Source organism: Diabrotica virgifera, chromosome 8 (assembly GCF_917563875.1).
Source record: "Diabrotica virgifera virgifera chromosome 8, PGI_DIABVI_V3a".
Taxonomy (NCBI): domain Eukaryota; kingdom Metazoa; phylum Arthropoda; class Insecta; order Coleoptera; family Chrysomelidae; genus Diabrotica; species Diabrotica virgifera.
Genome location: NC_065450.1, coordinates 207,260,801 through 207,281,199, shown reverse-complemented (window position 1 = coordinate 207,281,199; position 20,399 = coordinate 207,260,801). Strand labels below are relative to the sequence as shown.

Below are 20,399 nucleotides of genomic sequence, written 5' to 3'. Positions count from 1 at the left end.
CAGAAAAATGGAGGACAAGCGAGCTAATCCTATTATTAAAAAGGGTGATAAAATGATAAACGAGGAGCAAATCATCTAGTGGTCGAAGATGTATCGGCCGATCGCATAAAAGATGGAGTAATAACAGTGGTGTAACCAGGATGATCCTAAGGGGGGGGGGGTTACAGCTACTTGATCGTCTCTGGGGGGTATGGAATAGTAATGGTGTTAAGCTTATAGAGCTATAGCTCAGCTCAGAGTTATAACCCCCAAAACCCCCCTGGTTACGACTATGAGTAATAATCTTCCATAGCGGCAACGACCCGCCAATGAACAAGCAAAATTTTTTATATAAAGGACGAAGATGAAGAGGAAGAAGATTTGCAAAGAAATGTTTCGACTAGTACGGAGATATGGTGCGAACTCTAGGAATGCGCAACACACAAGAGAAGACAACCTTTCGAGTTGTTGAAGTGAAAACAGTGACAGCAGAGCATAGCGCTGCATAACAGGGCTTTTCATCAACAGTCATTTGTTTCGAGCTTCTGTCATATTTTGTATAATCCGTGTATATTAATATTATACACGGATTACACAACATATGAAATATGATAGAAGCTCGAAACAAATGACAATCGATGAAAAGCCCTATGAATAAGCTACAAAATGTCAATATTCTAACTACAGTTAAAAAACTTACTTCAAATAAATTTAAGAGAGACACTAAAATCAAAATATTTTTTAATGTAACACCTTGTACATAAGCAAGATATTAGTCCATTGTTTCTGTTAGTTTTGGTGTTGGGTGTTGCTTTCTCAGCTCTATCTTTATGCTTAAATATAAGGCTCACCATTAGAACTGTCATTATATATACATCGTTTGTATATACATCGTATATGTATAAATGTATATCGAAAATATGTTTGAAGAAAGAAAAATTTAATAATGTTCTTATTCAATACGGATTATTTTATTCAAAAGGGCTTTTCATCGATTGTCATTTGTTTCGAGCTTCTGTCATATGTTGTATAATATTAATATACATGGATTATACGACATATGACAGAAGCTCGAAACAAATGACTGTGAATAAAAAGCCCTATACGATTTGTTTTTCTTAAAATCGTATTTCCGTTTATTATTAATCTAAAGAGCTGAAAGTTAAACGGATTCTAAATGAAGATCTAAATTTTATGATACACCTTACATACAGGGTGTGACAAAAAGGCAGGTCATAATTTAAATCACATATTCTGGTACAACAATAGTTCGATTAAACCTAAATTAACTTAGTTCAAAAATGTGCATATAAAAAAGTTACAGCCCTTTGAAGTTACAAAATGAAAATAAATTTTTTCCAATATATCGAAAACTATTATAGATTTTTTATTGAAAATGGACATGTGGCATTCTTATGGCATCTTAATATAGTAAAATTTGTACACCCCATAAATATTGGGTCCCTTAAACCCCCCCCCACCCCCAAACTTTTGTGTAATAATTATATTAAAGATATTTTTTGTAATATCAATTTATACCATTTTTTAACTTTGGGGGGATTTTTGGGGAAATATTTATTTCAACCCCTACTAATTCACGAAAAGGATGTCAAAAAGAGGTGGAGAAAGTATAATGGCGAAATTTGAAAAATCATATTTTGGAAATTGTAAATTACAGGGACTTCTACCAAACGCCTTTTTAAAAAGGAAGGATGGAAGTTTTTTTTCTGTGAAGCAATGTTCATACCTGCATCCCCGTGGAAAAAAGTTATGGGGCAAAAAACAAAATTGCTATCTTTCATGTTTTTTTCTTGCTTTTATTTTGGATATATTTTTGTAAAAAACATGTTTTTGACTTTAAAATGTGATATTTCGATCAGGGCACAAAATATCCATGATATTTATATAAATATCAAAATATCGGATATATCATATATATCCGATATATATCCAAAATGTGATATTTACATGATATTTATGATATTTTGGAAAACATTTCAATAGAGAAACTAAATTGACCAAAATAAGACTCTAAATGTAGAATGTAACAATATAAAAGATATATTTTTACCTTAAATAAAAAATACAAAAATATAAACGTACGTATGGTACTATGTTACATAAACAGAAAACAAAATGATACGAGTATCCAAGTAACAACTAAATTAACTAACAAAATTGAAAACATTAACTTAAACATATAGACCAGTAAGGATCTGTTTTTAGGTGGATGTGAGAGGTGGCATTCAGATGTTTGCGGATAAAGTTAGGTGATAACTTCGTTAATAATAATTGATTTATGCTGCTTCTCAAATATGCCCGGAACATTAATAAAAAAAATAAAATATTTAAAAATTTCAAAAAATTTCGTTTTTTTTGTAATTTTTTTGCTTATAACTTTAAAACGATTCATTTTGGAACAAAGTCGTATAGGAATAAAACAAAGATAATTAAATTTTCTATCAGATGCGATTGGTTAAAAATGTCTTAATTTATCACCCTTGCTGCAAAATAGCAATAAATATAAAATAAGTGGGCAAAACAAGCCTGTCCTTATTCAATGATTTTCCGTCACTTAGGTTACACTTGGAACCTTCCTAATTCGCTTAGAAAATTTTTGTAATGTGCTAAAACCGTACACCAAATTTCATTAAAATTGACTTACTAGATTTTGCATAATAATTTTACAATCTAAACTTTTTTTAAAACATTAAAATTTTTTAAAATCTTGCACAACAAAAACTAGAGCATACAAAGATTTTTCAATTTTTTTACATATAAAGAAGCACTCCACCTATCTAATGCACTTTACAGAATTGAAATCGGATTGTTTAAGCAGCCTCAGCAATGTTTTAAAGTTATAAAAAAATTTTTGGCTTATAAACAAATTAGTGCTGTTGGCAGGAGGGGGTGCTACGGGCTCCTTTATTTAGTTGGACTTACCCAAGATTTTTATGCATTTTTTGACCCGTGGAACACGATTTTTTTGGGTAACAGTTGATCCGGATGTCGATAAGATTGTTATAAACAAAGAACTTGAGGAATTACATAACATCGATTTTTCGCAAAATAAAACATTTTTTTATATTTCTTGGGTAATTCTAAGCAAGAAATGGTCTTACAAGTTTTTTCGTAGGATGCATAGTTTTCGAGATAAATGCAGTGGAACTTTCAAAAATTCGAAAAATTGCAATTTTTGAACGCGAATAACTTTTGATTAAAAAATAAAATAGCAATTCTGCTGACAGCATTTGAAAGTTTAAGTCAAATTATACCGGTTTTAATTATTTGCATTGCTAAAAATTAATTTTTTTATTATTAAACAAAGCTATTTGTTTATAAGCCAAAAAATTGTTTATAAGTTTAAAACATTGCTGAGGCCCCTTAAATAATCCGATTTTAATTCTGTAAAGTGTATTAGATAGGTAGAGCACCTCTTTATATGTAAAAAAATTAGACAACTTCTAAATGGTCTATTTTTTGTTCAGAAAGATTTTAAAAAATTTGATCTTTTTTAAAAACATTTAGATTGCAAATTTATTATGCAAAATCTATTAGGTCGATTTTAATGAAATTTGGTACACGGTTTAAGTATGTTACAAAGAATTTCCTAAGCGAATTACTAAGGTTCTAAGTGCCACCAAAGTGGTTAAAAACATTGAATAACAACAGGCGTATTTTGCCTCCTTATTTTGTGTTTATTGCTATATTGCAGAATAGGTAATACGTTAAGACATTTTTGACCAGTCGTATATCATACAAAATTCAATTATCTTTATTTTATTTCTCTACGACTTTGTTCCAAAACGAATCGTTTTAAAGTTATAAGGAAAGAAAGCAGAAAAAAATCGACGTTTTTCGAAATTTTTAAATATTTTAATTTTTTTATTAATGTTCCGGGCATATTTGAGAAGGAGCATAAGTCAATTATTATTACTGAAGGTGTCACCTACCTTTATCTGCAAAAATACTTTCACATCCAAAAATAGACGTTTTTTTCACAGATCCTTACTGGTCTAATATAGGTATTTCTATTTTTCCAAAATAACTTAAAATTCTGAACATTTAAAAAACACAATCAAATTTAGTAAATTAATTGATGATAGTTCAACATCGTAAGTGTCTGGTCTGAATCAAAACCAGTAAAGCACCCAAGACTTAATTCTGCCTATTCATTTTCCCTTCTTTCAGTTTCTTGTTCAGGCCAAATCCATTCCAAATTGTCATGTTTTTGGTATGAAGAACTGTTTAAATATTTAAACGTGAATACAAGTTTAGCAGCCTTTTCGGTTACTAAATTATTTCGTAATTTGGAATGCACAAGTCCAAAGCTTGAAAAGCACCTTTCAATGCTTGCCGTTGAGGCTACTGCTGTAAGTAATTGGTTAATTCGTTCGAGAAATGTTTTCAGGCCAAGCAGATTCAGCGATTGGAACAGACTTCCACCATAATAATGGAGATGTTTTTTTTTGAAATTTGGACCGTACATGAAAGACGGAAAAGGTTTAGACTTCGAAGTTAGGGCCATTACAAACGAAACAAAATCTGGGTTTTAATAGAGAATTTAAATATTCATAAGCCTGCTCTTTTTGTTAGGCAGTAAGTCTTTCTCCCAAAAAGCGATGGTCCAGTAAGTTTGCCAAAAAATGAGGCGAATCTAGAGCAATATTCCTCCTTTTGTAATAAAAGTTCTTAATTTGAATTGGTTGATCTGGATGATTTGAATTCCTGTTAGAAGGCAAGTCAACGCAGTTGCGACGTTGCCGCTTTTTAACCTTCTTATGTAAAAATCAAGACGAAATAAAATACTGATATATATCACGATATATATATATATATATATATATATATATATATATATATATATATATATATATATATATATATATATATATATATAGTAATGTTTGAATAACGGCAATTCGGTCAGTTGAAAGAAAACTCTATTTGTTTTAAGTCTCAATATTTCGTCACTATTTGGTGACTTCTTCAGGAGAAAACTGCAAATTTATTAATATTAGACATGGACAAACTTAAATATTTCGATACTTACAACTATAAGAGTAAAAATTTAAATTTCTTTAACATTATTTTGAAAATTGATTTAGAAAATGACAGATTTTATTTTGACTTATTGGGGAGTTATGGTAACTGCAATATATTTTATATTAATAGAATGTTATTAGTCCTGTCGCCAGGGGGGGTACAACGGCCTCCTGTATTCAGATGGACTTACCCAAGTTTTTTTTATGTATTTTGACCTGTAGAACACGAATTTTTTGGGTAACAGTTGATCCGGATGTCGATAAGATTGTTATAAACCAAGAAGTTGAGGAATCACATAACAGCGATTTCTCGCAAAACAAAACATTTTTTTGTATTTTTTGGTCCATTTTAACCAAAAAATGTTCCTACAAATTTTTTCGTAGGATGCATAGTTTTCGAGATAAACGCGGTTGAACTTTCAAAAAATCGAAAAATTGGAATTTTTGAACCCGAAAAACTTTTGATTAAAAAATAAAATAGCAATTCTGCTTACCGCATTTGAAAGTTCAAGTAAAATTATATCGGTTTTAATTATTTGTATTGCCAAAAATGTATTATTTTATTGTTAAAACAAAGCTATAAACACCTAGTGCTTGAGTGATGTTTCAATGATTTCTCATTTAAAATCGAACGAGTACGTAGAGGAGGTAAAAGTGCAAGCGGGGCTATTTCTAAGTAGCATGCATTAAAACGCATGTATTAGGCACGGAAAACAGTATGTGTTTATAGTTTTTTTTAACAATCAAAAAATAAATTTTTAGCAATACAAATATTCAAAACAGATATAATTTGACTTAAACTTTTAAAGGCGGTAAGCAGAATTGCTATTTTATTTTTTATTCAAAAGTTATTCGGGTTCAAAAATTGCAATTTTTCCATTTTTTGAAAGTTTAACCGCGTTTATCTCGAAAACTATGCATCCTACGAAAAAACTTGTAGGAACATTTTTTGGTTAGAATGACCCAAAAAATACAAAAAAATGTTTTGTTTTGCAAGAAATCGCTGTTATGTCATTCCTCAACTTCTTTGTTTATAACAATCTTATCGACATCCGGATCAACTGTTACCCAAAAAATTCGTGTTCTACGGGTCAAAATACATAAAAAAAACTTGGGTAAGTCCATCTGAATTAAGAAGGCCGTTGTACCCCCCCTGGCGACAGGACTATATCTGATATATACAATTTTTAGTGAATAGGTCAAAGTAAAAAAGGAAATTATACATTTACGAAATTTTAAGGTGGAAAGGTAATAGTAGAAAACTTAGAAAGGAATTTTTTTTTTTTTCAACTTTTCTTTCAACTGACCGAATTGCCGTTATTCAAACATTACTATTTAACACAGTACGGTCGATAATATTTGTACAAATATATATATATATATATATATATATATATATATATATATATATATATATATATATATATATAATATAAATATCATGATATATATCACAATATATATCGTGATATATATCAGTGGATATAGATCCTCGCGCCCTAATTTCGATACTAAATTTAACCTGGAACAATTTTCCTATAGACGTGTTTGCACTAAATGTGCTTAGAACTCACCCTAAGCGGACTGTGCCTAGGGACTAATTAACCCCTTTCTTAAAAACGCACCCATTTAAATGGTAGAACTCCGTGGTTTTTTCAAATATAGAGATCCACTTGACTATATGAAACAATAAAACCCTGTTAACGTTGTAGTTTCTTTCTAAAATACATAATCAATAGCCTACAGTAACGGTCGAATCTGTGACTTGCTTTAATTTTCATTGGCTGTAAAACCAATGACTTTTTCTATACATTGTATATTATGTATGTGTCTCATTGTATATGCGCCAAGGGTAGGTCAAGCAAGCATATACGTCGTATATAAAGATCGAATAAAGACGAAATAATTAATAAGTTTTCTTCGATCAACAAGAAAAGTATCTATTTAGGTTTGGAAACATCGGGAACTTTGCAGTTTTCATAATATGATGTATTTGTTTCAATCTATGACAGACAACAAAAATATGAGAGGAAGTTGTACAACAAAAGTATGATTTTTTTTATTTGCTGTGAAGTTTTTGTCGAAGCTATCTCACCAACAAGACAGTCAGCTGTTTTTGCACGTTTTTTTTAGTTGGATAGGTGTGTTAAATACGTCGAAACGCGTCCTGAATTTTTTAAATAAATTTTCGTTTTACTATTTGTGGTTTCACTTTTAGTCCAGAAAGCCACTGCGCATCCGCTAGGAAAAATATTCTGATTCGGATTTTTTGCACAATCTTACTAAAAAAGGACCCCTTTTAACAAATTTGCATGTTGCCAGGTCCAAAAGTGGGTCAAAAATTTTTTAAACGTTTTTTTTTGTTTTTTTCCTAAAATTATTTTTTTTGCATCGAACAAAGTTTTTTTTAGGTTTTTTGGTTCATTCCAAACAGAAAATGCCTTTAGTGACTTTTCTCTAAAGTTGACAATTTTTGACATTATAAGCGATTAAAAATTTAAAAATTACGAAATCGGTCATTTTTAACCCTCAAAAACTATGTGAAAAATTGAAAATTTCAATGTTGCCAAGGTAGGTAGTTATTCTTTAAACCTCGATTGATGAAATCCCGAAGAGTTTTTTGCAATGCAATATCGAGAACTCCTTTGTTTTTTAATTGCTAATCAAGCCTACGTTTCACGCCTATGCAGATGACCTAGGATAGATAGCCCGCGACAAGAGAAGTCTAGAAGATGCATTGCTAACATTGACAAGAGAGGCAAAAATCAGGAGGTTAATAATTAACCAGAAAAAAACAAAATACTTAATAAGTACGAGAAATCAAGACCAAATAAATAGAATAAAAGAAATAAGAATAAGTGATAATGTATTCCAAAGGGTTGACTGCTTTAAATACTTAGGAGTGATAGTAGATGGTCAAAACAGAAGAAGCATTGAGATAAATGAAAGAATTAAAGCAGGGAATAGGGCATTCTGGAAATACCACAAACTACTTAAAGATAAAAACCTGAGTAAGAAAACAAAGACAAAGATATATAGAGCGGCAATTAGACCACTCATCACCTATGGAGCAGAAGCAATGTGCCTTACAAAAAAAGATGAAGAAAAACTGAGAATAATAGAAAGAAAAATTATCAGGAGAATACATGGTCCAATTAAAACAGATCAAGGAGAAATACGAATTCTGATGAATCACGAAATAAGAAATCTAATGGAAGGAGAAGACATAGTGAGCTTCATTAAAGCACAAAGACTAAAATGGTTTGGCAACATCCAAAGAAGAGGAGTGGATGAACTAATTAGGCAGATAACAAATTGGACGCCAGTAATAAACAGACCTAGAGGAAGACCGAAAATAAGATGGGAACATCAACTGCGAGAGGATATATCCAATTTGGAAATTACAGGCTGGAGAGAAAAAATACAGAATAGGAAAGAATGGAAACGGATCACAGGGAAAGCAAAAAAACACGAAAATCTATAAAGGATAATGAAGAGGGTTTATGCGGACCAATACACCGCATGAATTCATGAACCTGAGCGACCTATACGCTACTAGAGTGACCGGTCTATATATAATCAAGCCTACGCTACACTATTTTCAACCGCTGCATGTATACAACATTGTATGTAATGTGCTAGTATACAGAGTTGGGCTAAAGAATGGAACCAAGCAAATATCTTTGAAACGAAAAGAACAATATTTTTGAAACTTTGCATGCAAGTATAGTGACGCAAAACGCATATGTTGCTATACTTTTTGTTACTAGTTCACTTCCGGTTTCACCGGAAATACCCTTAACTTATTTACTTTAAATGGGACAGCCTGTATATTTTTGCAGATTTTAAAAGAACTTTTTATTTGTAATTCATAAATACCAAATTTGGAAGAAAAAACCATTAAAACAAGAAATAAATCTTTTTATAGTTAAAAAATAGGTTAATTTATTTACGTTAGACCAATGATAATAAAAATAAAAAAAAATCATTTCAAATGTTGAAAATGCCCGCCATTCACCTCTTGACAACGTGCAAGCCTATAAATAAATTCTTGAGTCACTCTTTCCAGAATTTCTCCACGTATTAGATCACATTCATCAATTATTCTCTGTCTCAAATCCTGCAAGCATGTTGGTCTATTAACGTGAACCCGTGATTTTAGATAACCCCAAAGAAATAATCTAACGGGTTGAGGTCGGGAGAACGAGCTGGCCACTCTAGGAATCCTCTACGTCCAATCCATTGATTTGGAAAATTCATATCCAAAATGTCCCTAACCCGTCGATCATAGCGGGGAGGCGCTCCATCTTGTTGAAACCAAAAATTTTGTGGTAACTCGCCATTCTGTTGAAGTGCAGGAATAATTTGGTTATTTAGTAAATTTAAATACTTGTCACCATTCAAATTTCCGTCTATGAAAAAAGGGCCTATTAGTCTATTTTGAACAATTCCCATCCAAACATTTAACTTTTGTGGATGTTGGGTATGTGCTTCAATAATCCAACGAGGATTCTCATTCGACCAATACCTACAGTTATGGCGGTTAACGGTTCCATTTAAGCAAAAAGTTGCCTCAACGGAAAACACTACATTACTTGCAAAATGTTCGTCATTGTTACAAATGTCCATCATTCGTTCGCAAAACTCTAGCCGTCGGTCAAAATCATCATCTGACAATTCTTGAACCAATTGTATCTTAAACGGATGATATTTTTCCATTTTCAATATTCTCCTTACAGAACGTTGACTTATTCCATGGTTTAGTGCCAAATTTGTTGTGGAAGTTTAAGGTGATTCCTCTAAATCAATTGCAATATTTTGTTTAATAACTTCGTTCGTTGCAGTCCGTGGTCTTCCAGTTTTTGGCAAATTTTTGACTATCCCAGCTGCATTAAAACGTTTCATGTTTTAGTAACCGTTGAACGTGATATAGGATTTCTTTCAGGATGCAATTCAATAAAAATATTACACACCTCGTCATGAGTTCTAACACGATCACCATGACCGATTATCATTAATATTTCAATGCGATCTCTTTCACTTAAATGAACTATTTTGAATAAAACTTATTTCTGTCAATTAGTTCAGTAGCAGTTACCTATTATGCTAAATTCAAATAAATACAACAATAGTTTTAGTCTATAGTATGGATGGTAGTAGTCGTTTATTTTTAATACAAAAAATTATCTACAGACACTTTTTAACTATTTTTTTCTTCCAAATTTGGTATGTATGAATTAAAAATAATAAGTTCTTTCAAAATCTGCAATAATATACAGGGCGTCCCATTTAAAATAAATAAGTTAAGGGTATTTCCGGTGAAACCGGAAGTGAACTAGTAACAAAAAGTATAGCAACAGATGCGTTTTGCGTCACTGTACTTGCATGCAAAGTTTCAAAAAGATTGTTCTTTTCGTTTCAAAGATATTTGCTTAGTTCCATTCTTTAGCCCAACCCAGTATGTGCAACAAAAATATTCCGATTCAATATTTTTTCAACGTCTTACCTGAAAGAGTTTCCTATTAACAAATTTGCATGTTGCCCGGGTCAAAAATGGGTCAAACAATTTTTTTAAACTAAAAATGTTTTCCGGGTACATATTATTCGCAGTGTGCAAGTACTCGGAAGGGATCCGCGAAAAGATCGTGCGCGAATAGCGGAGAAATAGGGCTTTTCATCGATTGTCATTTGTTTCGAGCTTCTGTCATGTGTCACATAATATTAATATATCTACGCCATACGTCTTTGGTTTGTATCATTGTTATATACCAATAACGTATGACGTAGATATATTAATATTATGTGACACATGACAGAAGCTCGAAACAAATGACTGTGAATGAAAAGCCCTATATTGCAACTTTCTTAAATAATTCATATTGCCAATTGAAATTGTCAAATTGACGTACATTTCATACCTATTGTCATTTAAGAAGAAAAAATATATATTGCTCCACAATATTGATATGATATGCAATTATTATATAAAATTAAATTTAACTAATTGTATTTTGCTTGCAGTACTGCATTTTAATAACTAATTTTATTTACTACATACAATTGTTTACGTTTTAATAACATAACCTAAATCTTATTTTTTCTTCTTATTATTTTTTTTTGGACTATGGCCTTGACAATTATCCAGTAACCAGGATCATATGATTGGCCAATATAGTTAAAAGTACGAATAAAAGTGCAGAGCGAAGAAACCAGGTGTCGCTTTTCCGAACTTTCCGAACGGTCCCAATAGGTACAGTGGAAATACAGGTGGAGTACAGGTTATCGAAAATCCGGGTTAGCAGGAGAAAATGGTACAAATTAATAAAATACGGTATACTTACAGGTAAACTCCGTTATAATTGAAATAACATGAAATATATAGTGCATCTAGAAAGTATCCGGAAAAAAGAAAGCAGAATTATAATTTTACGGTATTTATTTCTATCACTTGAAATATAAAATTTCAACAAATAATTCATCTCATTTACTTGTACAACCTCCATTTAAATCTAAACACTTAACTAAACGTCCAGGTACACCCGAAACTAGGTCAAGGCCATAATTTTCGGTAATGGTGTTCCAGGCCTGTAAAACTGACCGAATCAAACCTTGAGTATAAGCAGAAGTATGGCATATTGCATTATCTTGCTGAAAACACCACCCCTCTGGATATAAAACATGAGCCGTTTCAAGAAGAAAACCATTTAGGATGTCGCAATATTTCGCACTATCAACAGTACCATTAACTATACAGAGAGGTGTAGCACCACGTTGAGATATTGCTCCCCAAACCATTATTTTAGTGGGAAATTTTTAAATTTGAACGGTAACATTTTCTCTTGATAGGACTTTTAGATGATTTGCACCAAGCTGGAAACAACTTTCATCAGATATAAAGACATTATTAAAATTATCTCCTTGAAAACGTTGACAAAAATCTATTCTTCGTTGCCTTTGCAGAGGTGTCATTGTAGGGATTTTTTTTGGATTCCTTGATTCCTTGCCTTGCTTTTTAGCCATATGTAGCCAGAAACTGGTCTATGTCTCATAGCTATGTCATTTTTTATCCTCTTTATTCTCTCATACACTGCACTTTTTCCGAGTTCAGTCAATTTACACTAATTTTTTAACGTTTCGGACACCCTTTCTATACAAATATTCCACCACTTTTCTTTTTTCTACTTGCGACATTATTTCACAAATCTTAAGTCTGTTTACAAAAAACAATATTAGACAGGTGGTGTTATCATGCGATTTTGTCCATAACCTACTATCGGCACAACCTACTTGATGCATTACTTTTGTCTTAAAATGTTACAAAAAGGAAATCTATTAAAATTAGGAAACATATAAAATTCCGGATACTTTCTAGACGGACTATATATGCACAGTACACATCTAAATTACGTATCAATTACGCCTTTATCAATTCTACCTAATGCTTCTAGTTTCTTTTCCATTGTCACTACAACGTTTTTACGTTTTGTTGCCATTACGTAGACAAAGAAACACGCAAACACAAAATCTGAATAGATTTACGAATGATCACAGAACGGAAGCGAAAAATACGACTGTACTACACACAATACGGTCTCAATCGTAAAGATGTTTTGTTATTTAATAACAGTGAAGACTAAGACCATTGTTTAAAAGATAATTTTTTAATAGTATTTTAGTTTTTCTTAAACAATGCTAAGACAGTTTAAAATAAATGAAGGATACTACAGGTGCCTGTTGTTTCCGATAACACGACAATGAACGTCGTGTGCCATGAGTCATTTTTACTATCGTATATGTAGTTCAAATTACACAAATACCCATTATCTCTCAAATATTATATTACATACATTTTTATTGTTGAAATGTTTGTCTGATAAAAATCGGTCCGGGTTAGCCGGACTTCCGGGTTATGGGGGCCGACTTATCGGGGTTCCACTGTACATGCAACGGTTGAAAATAGTGTCGCGCCCGCTTGGTTAGCAATTAAAAAAACAAAAGGGTTTTCTATATTATATTGCAAAAATCTCTTCGGGATTTCATCAATCGATGTTTACAGAATATCTAGCTACCTTGGCAACATTGAAATTTTCAGTTTTTCACATAGTTCTTGAGGGTTAAAAATGGCCGATTTCGCAATTTTTTAATTTTTAATCGGTTATATGACAAAAACTATCAACTTAAAATCACTAAAGACATTTTCTGTTTGGAATAATCCAAAAAACCTAAGAAAACTTCGTTCGATGCAAAAAAAACAAAAATTTTAGGAAAAAAACAAAAAAAAAGTTCAAAAAATTTTTGACCCACTTTTGGACTTGGCAACATGCACATTTCTTAAAAGGGGTCCTTTTTTTAGTAAGATTGTGCAAAAAATCCGAACCAGAATATTTTTCCTATCGTATTCGCAGTGGCTTTCTGGACTATTTGAGATTACCAGTCGTTATTAATTTTGAAATAGTTCGGAAAATACATAAATGTATTTAAATGTTGCCACAACCTTTTCGTATTGTTAGTGCAATTTCACGCTTGAACGGTTGATATTCTCCCCGTTTGAAACTTTTATTTTTGTTTTCCTGCGCTACCCGTGAAAAATTAACCGCTACGTAAATCGTATGCATAGCATGATGCCGCATGCGCTACACGGATCCCATCGATTTTCCCAGTCTTTGTGAAAATACAACTCCGGAATATGGAGCCGATACTTCAATTATTGAAATCTCGCCATGATTGAACGAACTTTTCGAAAAGATGCGATGTCGTTCTACAGGGAACTCCGCCATATACTCAGGAGCCGATTTTTTGGACGTGAGTACCTTTTGCCTATCCAGATTTTGCTACAATGTCATGACAGATGTGCAGTGTTTGATTTAGTCGATTTTGTTAAATATTTATAACAATATTTGCGTTATTCTCCCCAGATGTAGTGTTCTTTCATTTTTATACCGCGTATGTATAGATTTTAACGTGCGACATGTTATACTTCAGGTGTGAACTGGAAAGAACACGAAAAAACCGAGGTAGGGTTTCAACAGGTATCCATTTTGTCATTTTTTTAAAAGAGGTGGGCATGTATAATACAGCGCATTAACGCACCTGAGTAGAGCACGTCTGCCTTTATTTATTTAACAATAAAACACTGAAAACGTTTGTTTTCTATACTTCCACAAAATTTATTATAACTATGTGACTACAGCTGTTTCGGCAGAGTGCCTTCCTTAAGTGATTTAGTTTACTATGAGTTTGCCCTTAAGTCTTTAACTGAAGAGGTTAAGGAGTGGGGAGCTGTTTTTCTTGAGTTGGTCATTCAGAATTATATCTGTATTTTTTAATTTATTAGTTTCCATAGATTCTAATAAAGATAGCTTAAGACCTTTATTTTGAATATGCAGAATTTGAAACTCTTCATTAAAAGAATGATTATGATCTAGAAGGTGAAGTGCGTATGTAGAAGTGTCTGTTTTTCTATTGTTGAAAGCCCTTTTGTGTTCTGCTATCCGTTTGTCAAAGGTTCTGCCAGTTTGTACAAACCGATGTAAGTTTTCGGACAGTCACCACAAGTTAGTTTGTAGACACCACTCTGTAGTTGTTTTCTCTTACGTCTCTTATTGTTCTTAATATATTTGCTTAAGTTGTTGCTAGTTCTGAAAGCTGGTGTTATTCATTTCTTTTTTATGTATCTGGCTATTTTTGTTGTTATCTTGCCAGTATATGTGATAGAGCAGAAGGTACTGGGGTGTATTCTGTAACATTTCCGTTAAATTTAAGAGGCCTATAAAATTTAACTTTTAACAGTCCTTTAAAATTTTTAGGTTAGATTGACATTCTGTAAACACATATTAAAGAGGACCGCTACAATAATATTTTTTTAGAGGAATCCTCTAAAAGGTTTTGGAACAAATACGGCAACGTTGCACGTTGATCGTTTTTGAACTACTTTTAACCTAGAAATTGACCGAAAATTGACTATCAGAGGCCAAAAACCTTAAGAAGAAGAAATTGTCAGTTTCCTAGAAAACAATATTTATTGTATTTAATTATTTTTTAGTAAAACTCATATTTTCCAATTAAACATTTTTATTTATAAAGGTATACATTAAAATATTGCTGAAAAATTGCATATCTTATTTCTTCTCCCCTTCGACACTAATTTTGGTCAAATGGTCTATTTTCAATAACATTAAGTTCATCTTATTAATCTGCATCTGGTTATAAACCTTCTGAAACTTCACCTTTATAAACATATGGTATGTTTTGTATTGTTCCACAATAACTTTAAATAATTTTATCTGCATTAATAGGATTTAATTGCTTTGACAAACATCTTTGACTTCCAACACTTTTTCAATCACATTTCTAGGTAGGTAGGTACCTACTTCCTTTGAAAGGGTAATTGTAGTTACTTTCAGGTCAATTACTTTTTGTTTTTGTTGTAATCTGAAATCAGCTCTACAAAAAGAACCAAAAATTTGAATTTTGTTACCTACTTATAGGTGTAGTGTGTCGATTTTAAAGTAAAATGAGACTTACCTTTCATTATTATTTATTAAGTACTTCTTCACCAAATACATTATAAAAAGCCATTTGCCATTTTTAAACATTTATCTTCAGTATAATACAAGAATAACAAACTACTATTCATACAAACATAACCCAACAAAAATAATCAAACCACGTTTAACGGACTGATAAATTTTGACATCCTCTAAAATATTTTTATTTAGAGGGAGTTTTAACGGTTTAGGTTATGATTTTAACGGATCCATAATTTACAGAATACCAAAATATTTTTAGCGGGAGCTAAAATTTTAAAGGCCTCTAAAATTTAACGGAGGTGTTACAGAATACACCCCACTGGGTTCTTTCTATGGTGATGGATATAATAATTTCAGGGCTTTCTTATGGAGTTTTTGGTTTAAAATTTTATTAATTGTTTGTTAGTTATATAGCCATTGTTTACTGCTATTTGTTTAATGATGTTCAGTTCTATTTCGAAGTTATTTTTCGACATGGGAATTTCTGTCAGTCTATGTATCATGCTATAGTAGGCTGCTATAACGAAAAAACAAATAATAAAATTTTAAACCAAAAACTCCATAAGAAACCCTGAAATTAGTCTATCCATCACCACAGAAAGGACCCAATACCTTCTGCTCTATCACATATACTGGCAAGATAACAACAAAAATAGCCAGATACATAAAAAAGAAAGGAATAACACCAGCTTTCAGAACTAACAACAACTTAAGCAAATATATTAAGAACAATAAGAGTCGAAAGAGAAAACATCTACAGAGTGGTGTCTACAAACTAACTTGTGGTGACTGTCCGAAAACTTACATCGGTTAAACTGGCAGAACCTTTGACAAACGGATAGCAGAACACAAAAGGGCTTTCAACAATAAAAAAACAGACACTTCTACATACGCATCTTATACATATTCACCTTCTAGATTAGTGTCCATAGTGTTCACATAAACTGCAAGCGTCCAGCGATCGACTGCTAGTAGTAAAAAACAACAGTTTTGAAAATAAAAAACTTTGTTGCACATTTCTATTTCATAAAAAGTTGTAACTTCAGAGAGTTGTAATTAAAGTCATGTTTTTCATCCTAATTTTATTTGGATGTTGATGCATGACACTGCATAATATTCACAAGATTTTCATATGATGGTACGGAATTATCGAGGGCCAGATGCAAGCATGATGAGATATGTTCTTCAGTTAGCCCATTATGATACTTTGATTTCACTACCTTCATTTGGGAAAGTGCAGACTCACGCAAGTACGTTGATCCAAAGAATGCTATGAGCTTCAGAGCTATTTGCCTCAAAGGTGGATATTTGTTATACCTTATGAAAGACCAAAATTTCTTATCAGCCGCTCTGGACTTAAGGTGTATATAAGTATCCGAAATTATTTTCAGTGCCTCATTTTGGATGGAAATGATCTCCATATTGAAAGTAATTAATACTTCAGTGGCAATTTTTTCCACGTCTTCCAAGCAAATGGATTAGACATGAATGTTACAATATCTGTCAGTTTCTTAAAATCAGCCAAGCGTCTTTCAAACTCGCAATGAACTACTTGCATCTCCGTCTCATAATAAATACTATAATTTAAATGGGCGGTTAACCTTTTTTTCAACGACAGCAAGTTGTTAAATCCTTTCTGTTCATTTGATTAATCAATAATAAATAACACTTTGTTGACAAAGGAATCTACTGCGCTCATCATATCGATAATTGTTATTTTTACCCTGTAGTTCCAAATTAAGGAGGTTCAAATGATTTGCTAAATCTGATATGAAAGCCAGATCAATGAGCTTTTCGTTTTGAAGTAAATTTTTCCCTCGTTCTTCTAGAAAAGAAATTATTACGGGACTAATTATTTCAACCACCTCACATATGTATGCAGAAGTAAATTAGTGTACACATCTTTTTCATTTGTATTTTTTCCGTGAATCACGATCGACTTCAAAAACTTTGGCGATCGACCGGTCGATCGCGATCGACTCTTTGAGCACCGCTGTTCTAGATCATAATCATTCTTTTAATGAAGAGTTTCAAATTCTGCATATTCAAAATAAAGGCCTTAAGCTATCTTTATTAGAATCTATGGAAATTAATAATTTAAAAAATACAGATATAATTCTGAATGACCAACTCGAGACAAACAGCTCCCCACTCCCCTACCTCTTCAGTTAAAGACTTTAAAAAGGTAAACCCATAGTAAACTAAATCACTTATCATTTGAGAAAGGCACTCTGCCGAAACAGCTGTAATCTCGTAGTTATAATAAATTTTGTGGAAGTATAGAAAACAAACGTTTTCAGCGTTTTATTATGAGATAAAATGAACTTCCATCAAGTAACGGTCGAATCCACCAATTACTTTATTTATTTGTTTAGACTTTTTTGAATTGGCGTATTAACACTATGTACCTCACATATACAAACAATTTTGACATATTATGATAACACACACTCTAAATATTTGATGAATTCGACCGTTACTTGATAGAAATTCATTTTATCTACCAAAACTTTTGTTTTCAATACTTACACAAAATTTATTACAATCTATTTTGACTACTACAGCATTTTCGGCTAGGGTGCTTTTCTCAAGTGATATATTTTTACTATTTGTCTGTTCTTTAGATGAATAAGTTATGGTGGGGAGAGCTGTTTGTGTCAAGTTGGTCATTCAAAATTATATCTGTATTTTTTAATTTACTAATTTGTATAGATTTTAATAAAGAAAGCTTAAAACCTATATTTGAATGTAGAGCAATTGAAATTGGGCGTTAAAAGAATGATTATTATTATCAAGGTGAAGTGCATACATATCTGTTTTTATTTGATATTGAGTTTACCATAGAGTTTAATTGATATTGATCATTGAGTTTACAATAGAAACCTAACAGAATAAGTCCATAAACTTTCTAGATGTAACAATTACCAGACTACACAACAAATATGAGTTCTCCGTATATCATAAACCTACCCATACTGACACAACTATACATAATTTTCATCATCCCATCCTACACAACATAAATTAGCAGCCTACCATAGCATGATACATAGACTGACAGAAATTTCCATGTCAAAAAATAACTTCGAGATAGAACTGAACATCATTAAACAAATAGCAGTAAACAATGGCTATAACAAACAATTAACAAAATTTTAAACCAAAAACTCCATAAGAAAGCCCTGAAATTAGTCTATCCACCACCACAGAAAGAACCCAGTACCTTCTGCTCTATCACATATACTGGCAAGATAACAACAAAAATAGCCAGATACATAAAAAAGAAAGGAATAACACCAGCTTTCAGAACTAACAACAACTTAAGCAAATATATTAAGAACAATAAGAGCCGAAAGAGAAAACAACTACAAAGTGGTGTTTACAAACTAATTTGTGGTGACTGTCCGAAAACTTACATCGGTCAAACTGGCAGAACCTTTGACAAACGGATAGCAGAGCACAAAAGGGCTTTCAACAATAGAAAAACAGACACTTCTACATACGCACTTCACCTTCTAGATCAGGGGTCACCAATTAGCGGACCGCGGTCCGCATCCGGACCGTGGACTGGTTTTGTGCGGACCGTCAATAAATTCAGGATATACCTAGTGTTTGGCAATTATTTTGAAAATGTTTGGCTATGAAATTGTGTACTATGTTTGGCTCAACTTATGTGTGCGAACCCACTTTATCAAGAATGAACTTTATTAAAAATCGGTAGAGATCTCACTTAACAGATGAATATCTCAACTCCCTAATGAGACTCAGGTGCACTAAACTCCAAGACTGGTTGTACATAAAAAATGTCATTTTTCCCTCTGATAATTTAATTTTGTAAAGAGTTCCCTTATTGTTATACTTACTAATCATTAATTTTGAAATTAAGTAAACTGTAATATAAAATTGTCATGTGCATTTTTTATATTCATTTCCTCTCTACTATATGTTAAGTAGGAGTACTTTTCAGATGTGCATTTAATTAAAATAATTTTCAGATTTAATAAGTTTGCAACAAACACCTTGCATTGAAACTAATGTAGAAAAGATAACATGTTAATTAGCATTTTGTACTATGATTATTTATTTTAAACTCCTCAGTTTCCTTTCTACAACATTGAAGATGTCTAAAAACTGAATTAGCATCCAAAATATAAATTCCTAACTTTTAAAATATTTTCAGTAACAATTTACAATACTGCTGTTTTCAAAATATACTGATAATAACATCAAGACAATGAATTTATATTTTATTTATTGTACCAGGAAAACTTACAGGAAAGTATACAGTAACCAAAAAACAATCAGATATTATTAGTTTTCCTTTCCATATTAGTCCATGTGTGAGGCCACTTTCGTATGAAAAATGTTTCTGACTCGATTTTTTTGATAATTCCTGTTCAAAAATGTCCCCTTTAAACAAATCAGAAGGGTGAAACATTTTTTTAAGCAAATTCAAAATTACGTTTTGCCTCGAAAAATGTATTTTTAGGTTTCTTGGGTAATTGTAAACAAAAAAGGCTCGTGTCATATTTCTGAAAAGTTGATAGTTTTCGAGTTATAAGCGATTTAAAATCTGAAAAATGCAAAAATATGCATATGTGATGCTTGAAAACTGTTAAGTTTTAATAAAGTGACAGATATTTTTTGTTTAAGATGACCCAAAAATGCTAAAAACATATTTTCGGGGGCAAGAAAGGTGATGTTTTGAATTTGTTAAAAAAATGTTTAACAATTTCTGCCCAAAAATTTCGCCCGACACCTTTCTGATTTTTTATAGGTGATATTTTTTAACAAGAATACACAAAGAAACCGAATCAGAACAGTCAGACACAGGCAGCATAAATCC

The 20,399-nt window shown here is 31.8% G+C and overlaps 1 protein-coding gene across 12 annotated transcripts in view; it reads left to right on the top strand.

The window, feature by feature from the left end:
* The window catches only part of LOC114331044 (probable phospholipid-transporting ATPase IA), a 231,133-nt gene that overhangs the window by 95,009 nt on the left and 115,725 nt on the right, over nucleotides 1-20,399 (top strand). The window contains exon 1 of one of the 12 annotated variants that reach the window (XM_028280512.2): nucleotides 13,678-13,826. The exons of the other annotated variants lie outside the window; for them this stretch is intronic. Within the exon in view, the coding sequence (XP_028136313.2) occupies nucleotides 13,745-13,826 (82 nt within the window). The 5' untranslated portion in view covers nucleotides 13,678-13,744. Of the gene's footprint in view, nucleotides 1-13,677; nucleotides 13,827-20,399 lie in introns of those variants that run through there. 12 annotated transcript variants of the gene reach the window in all.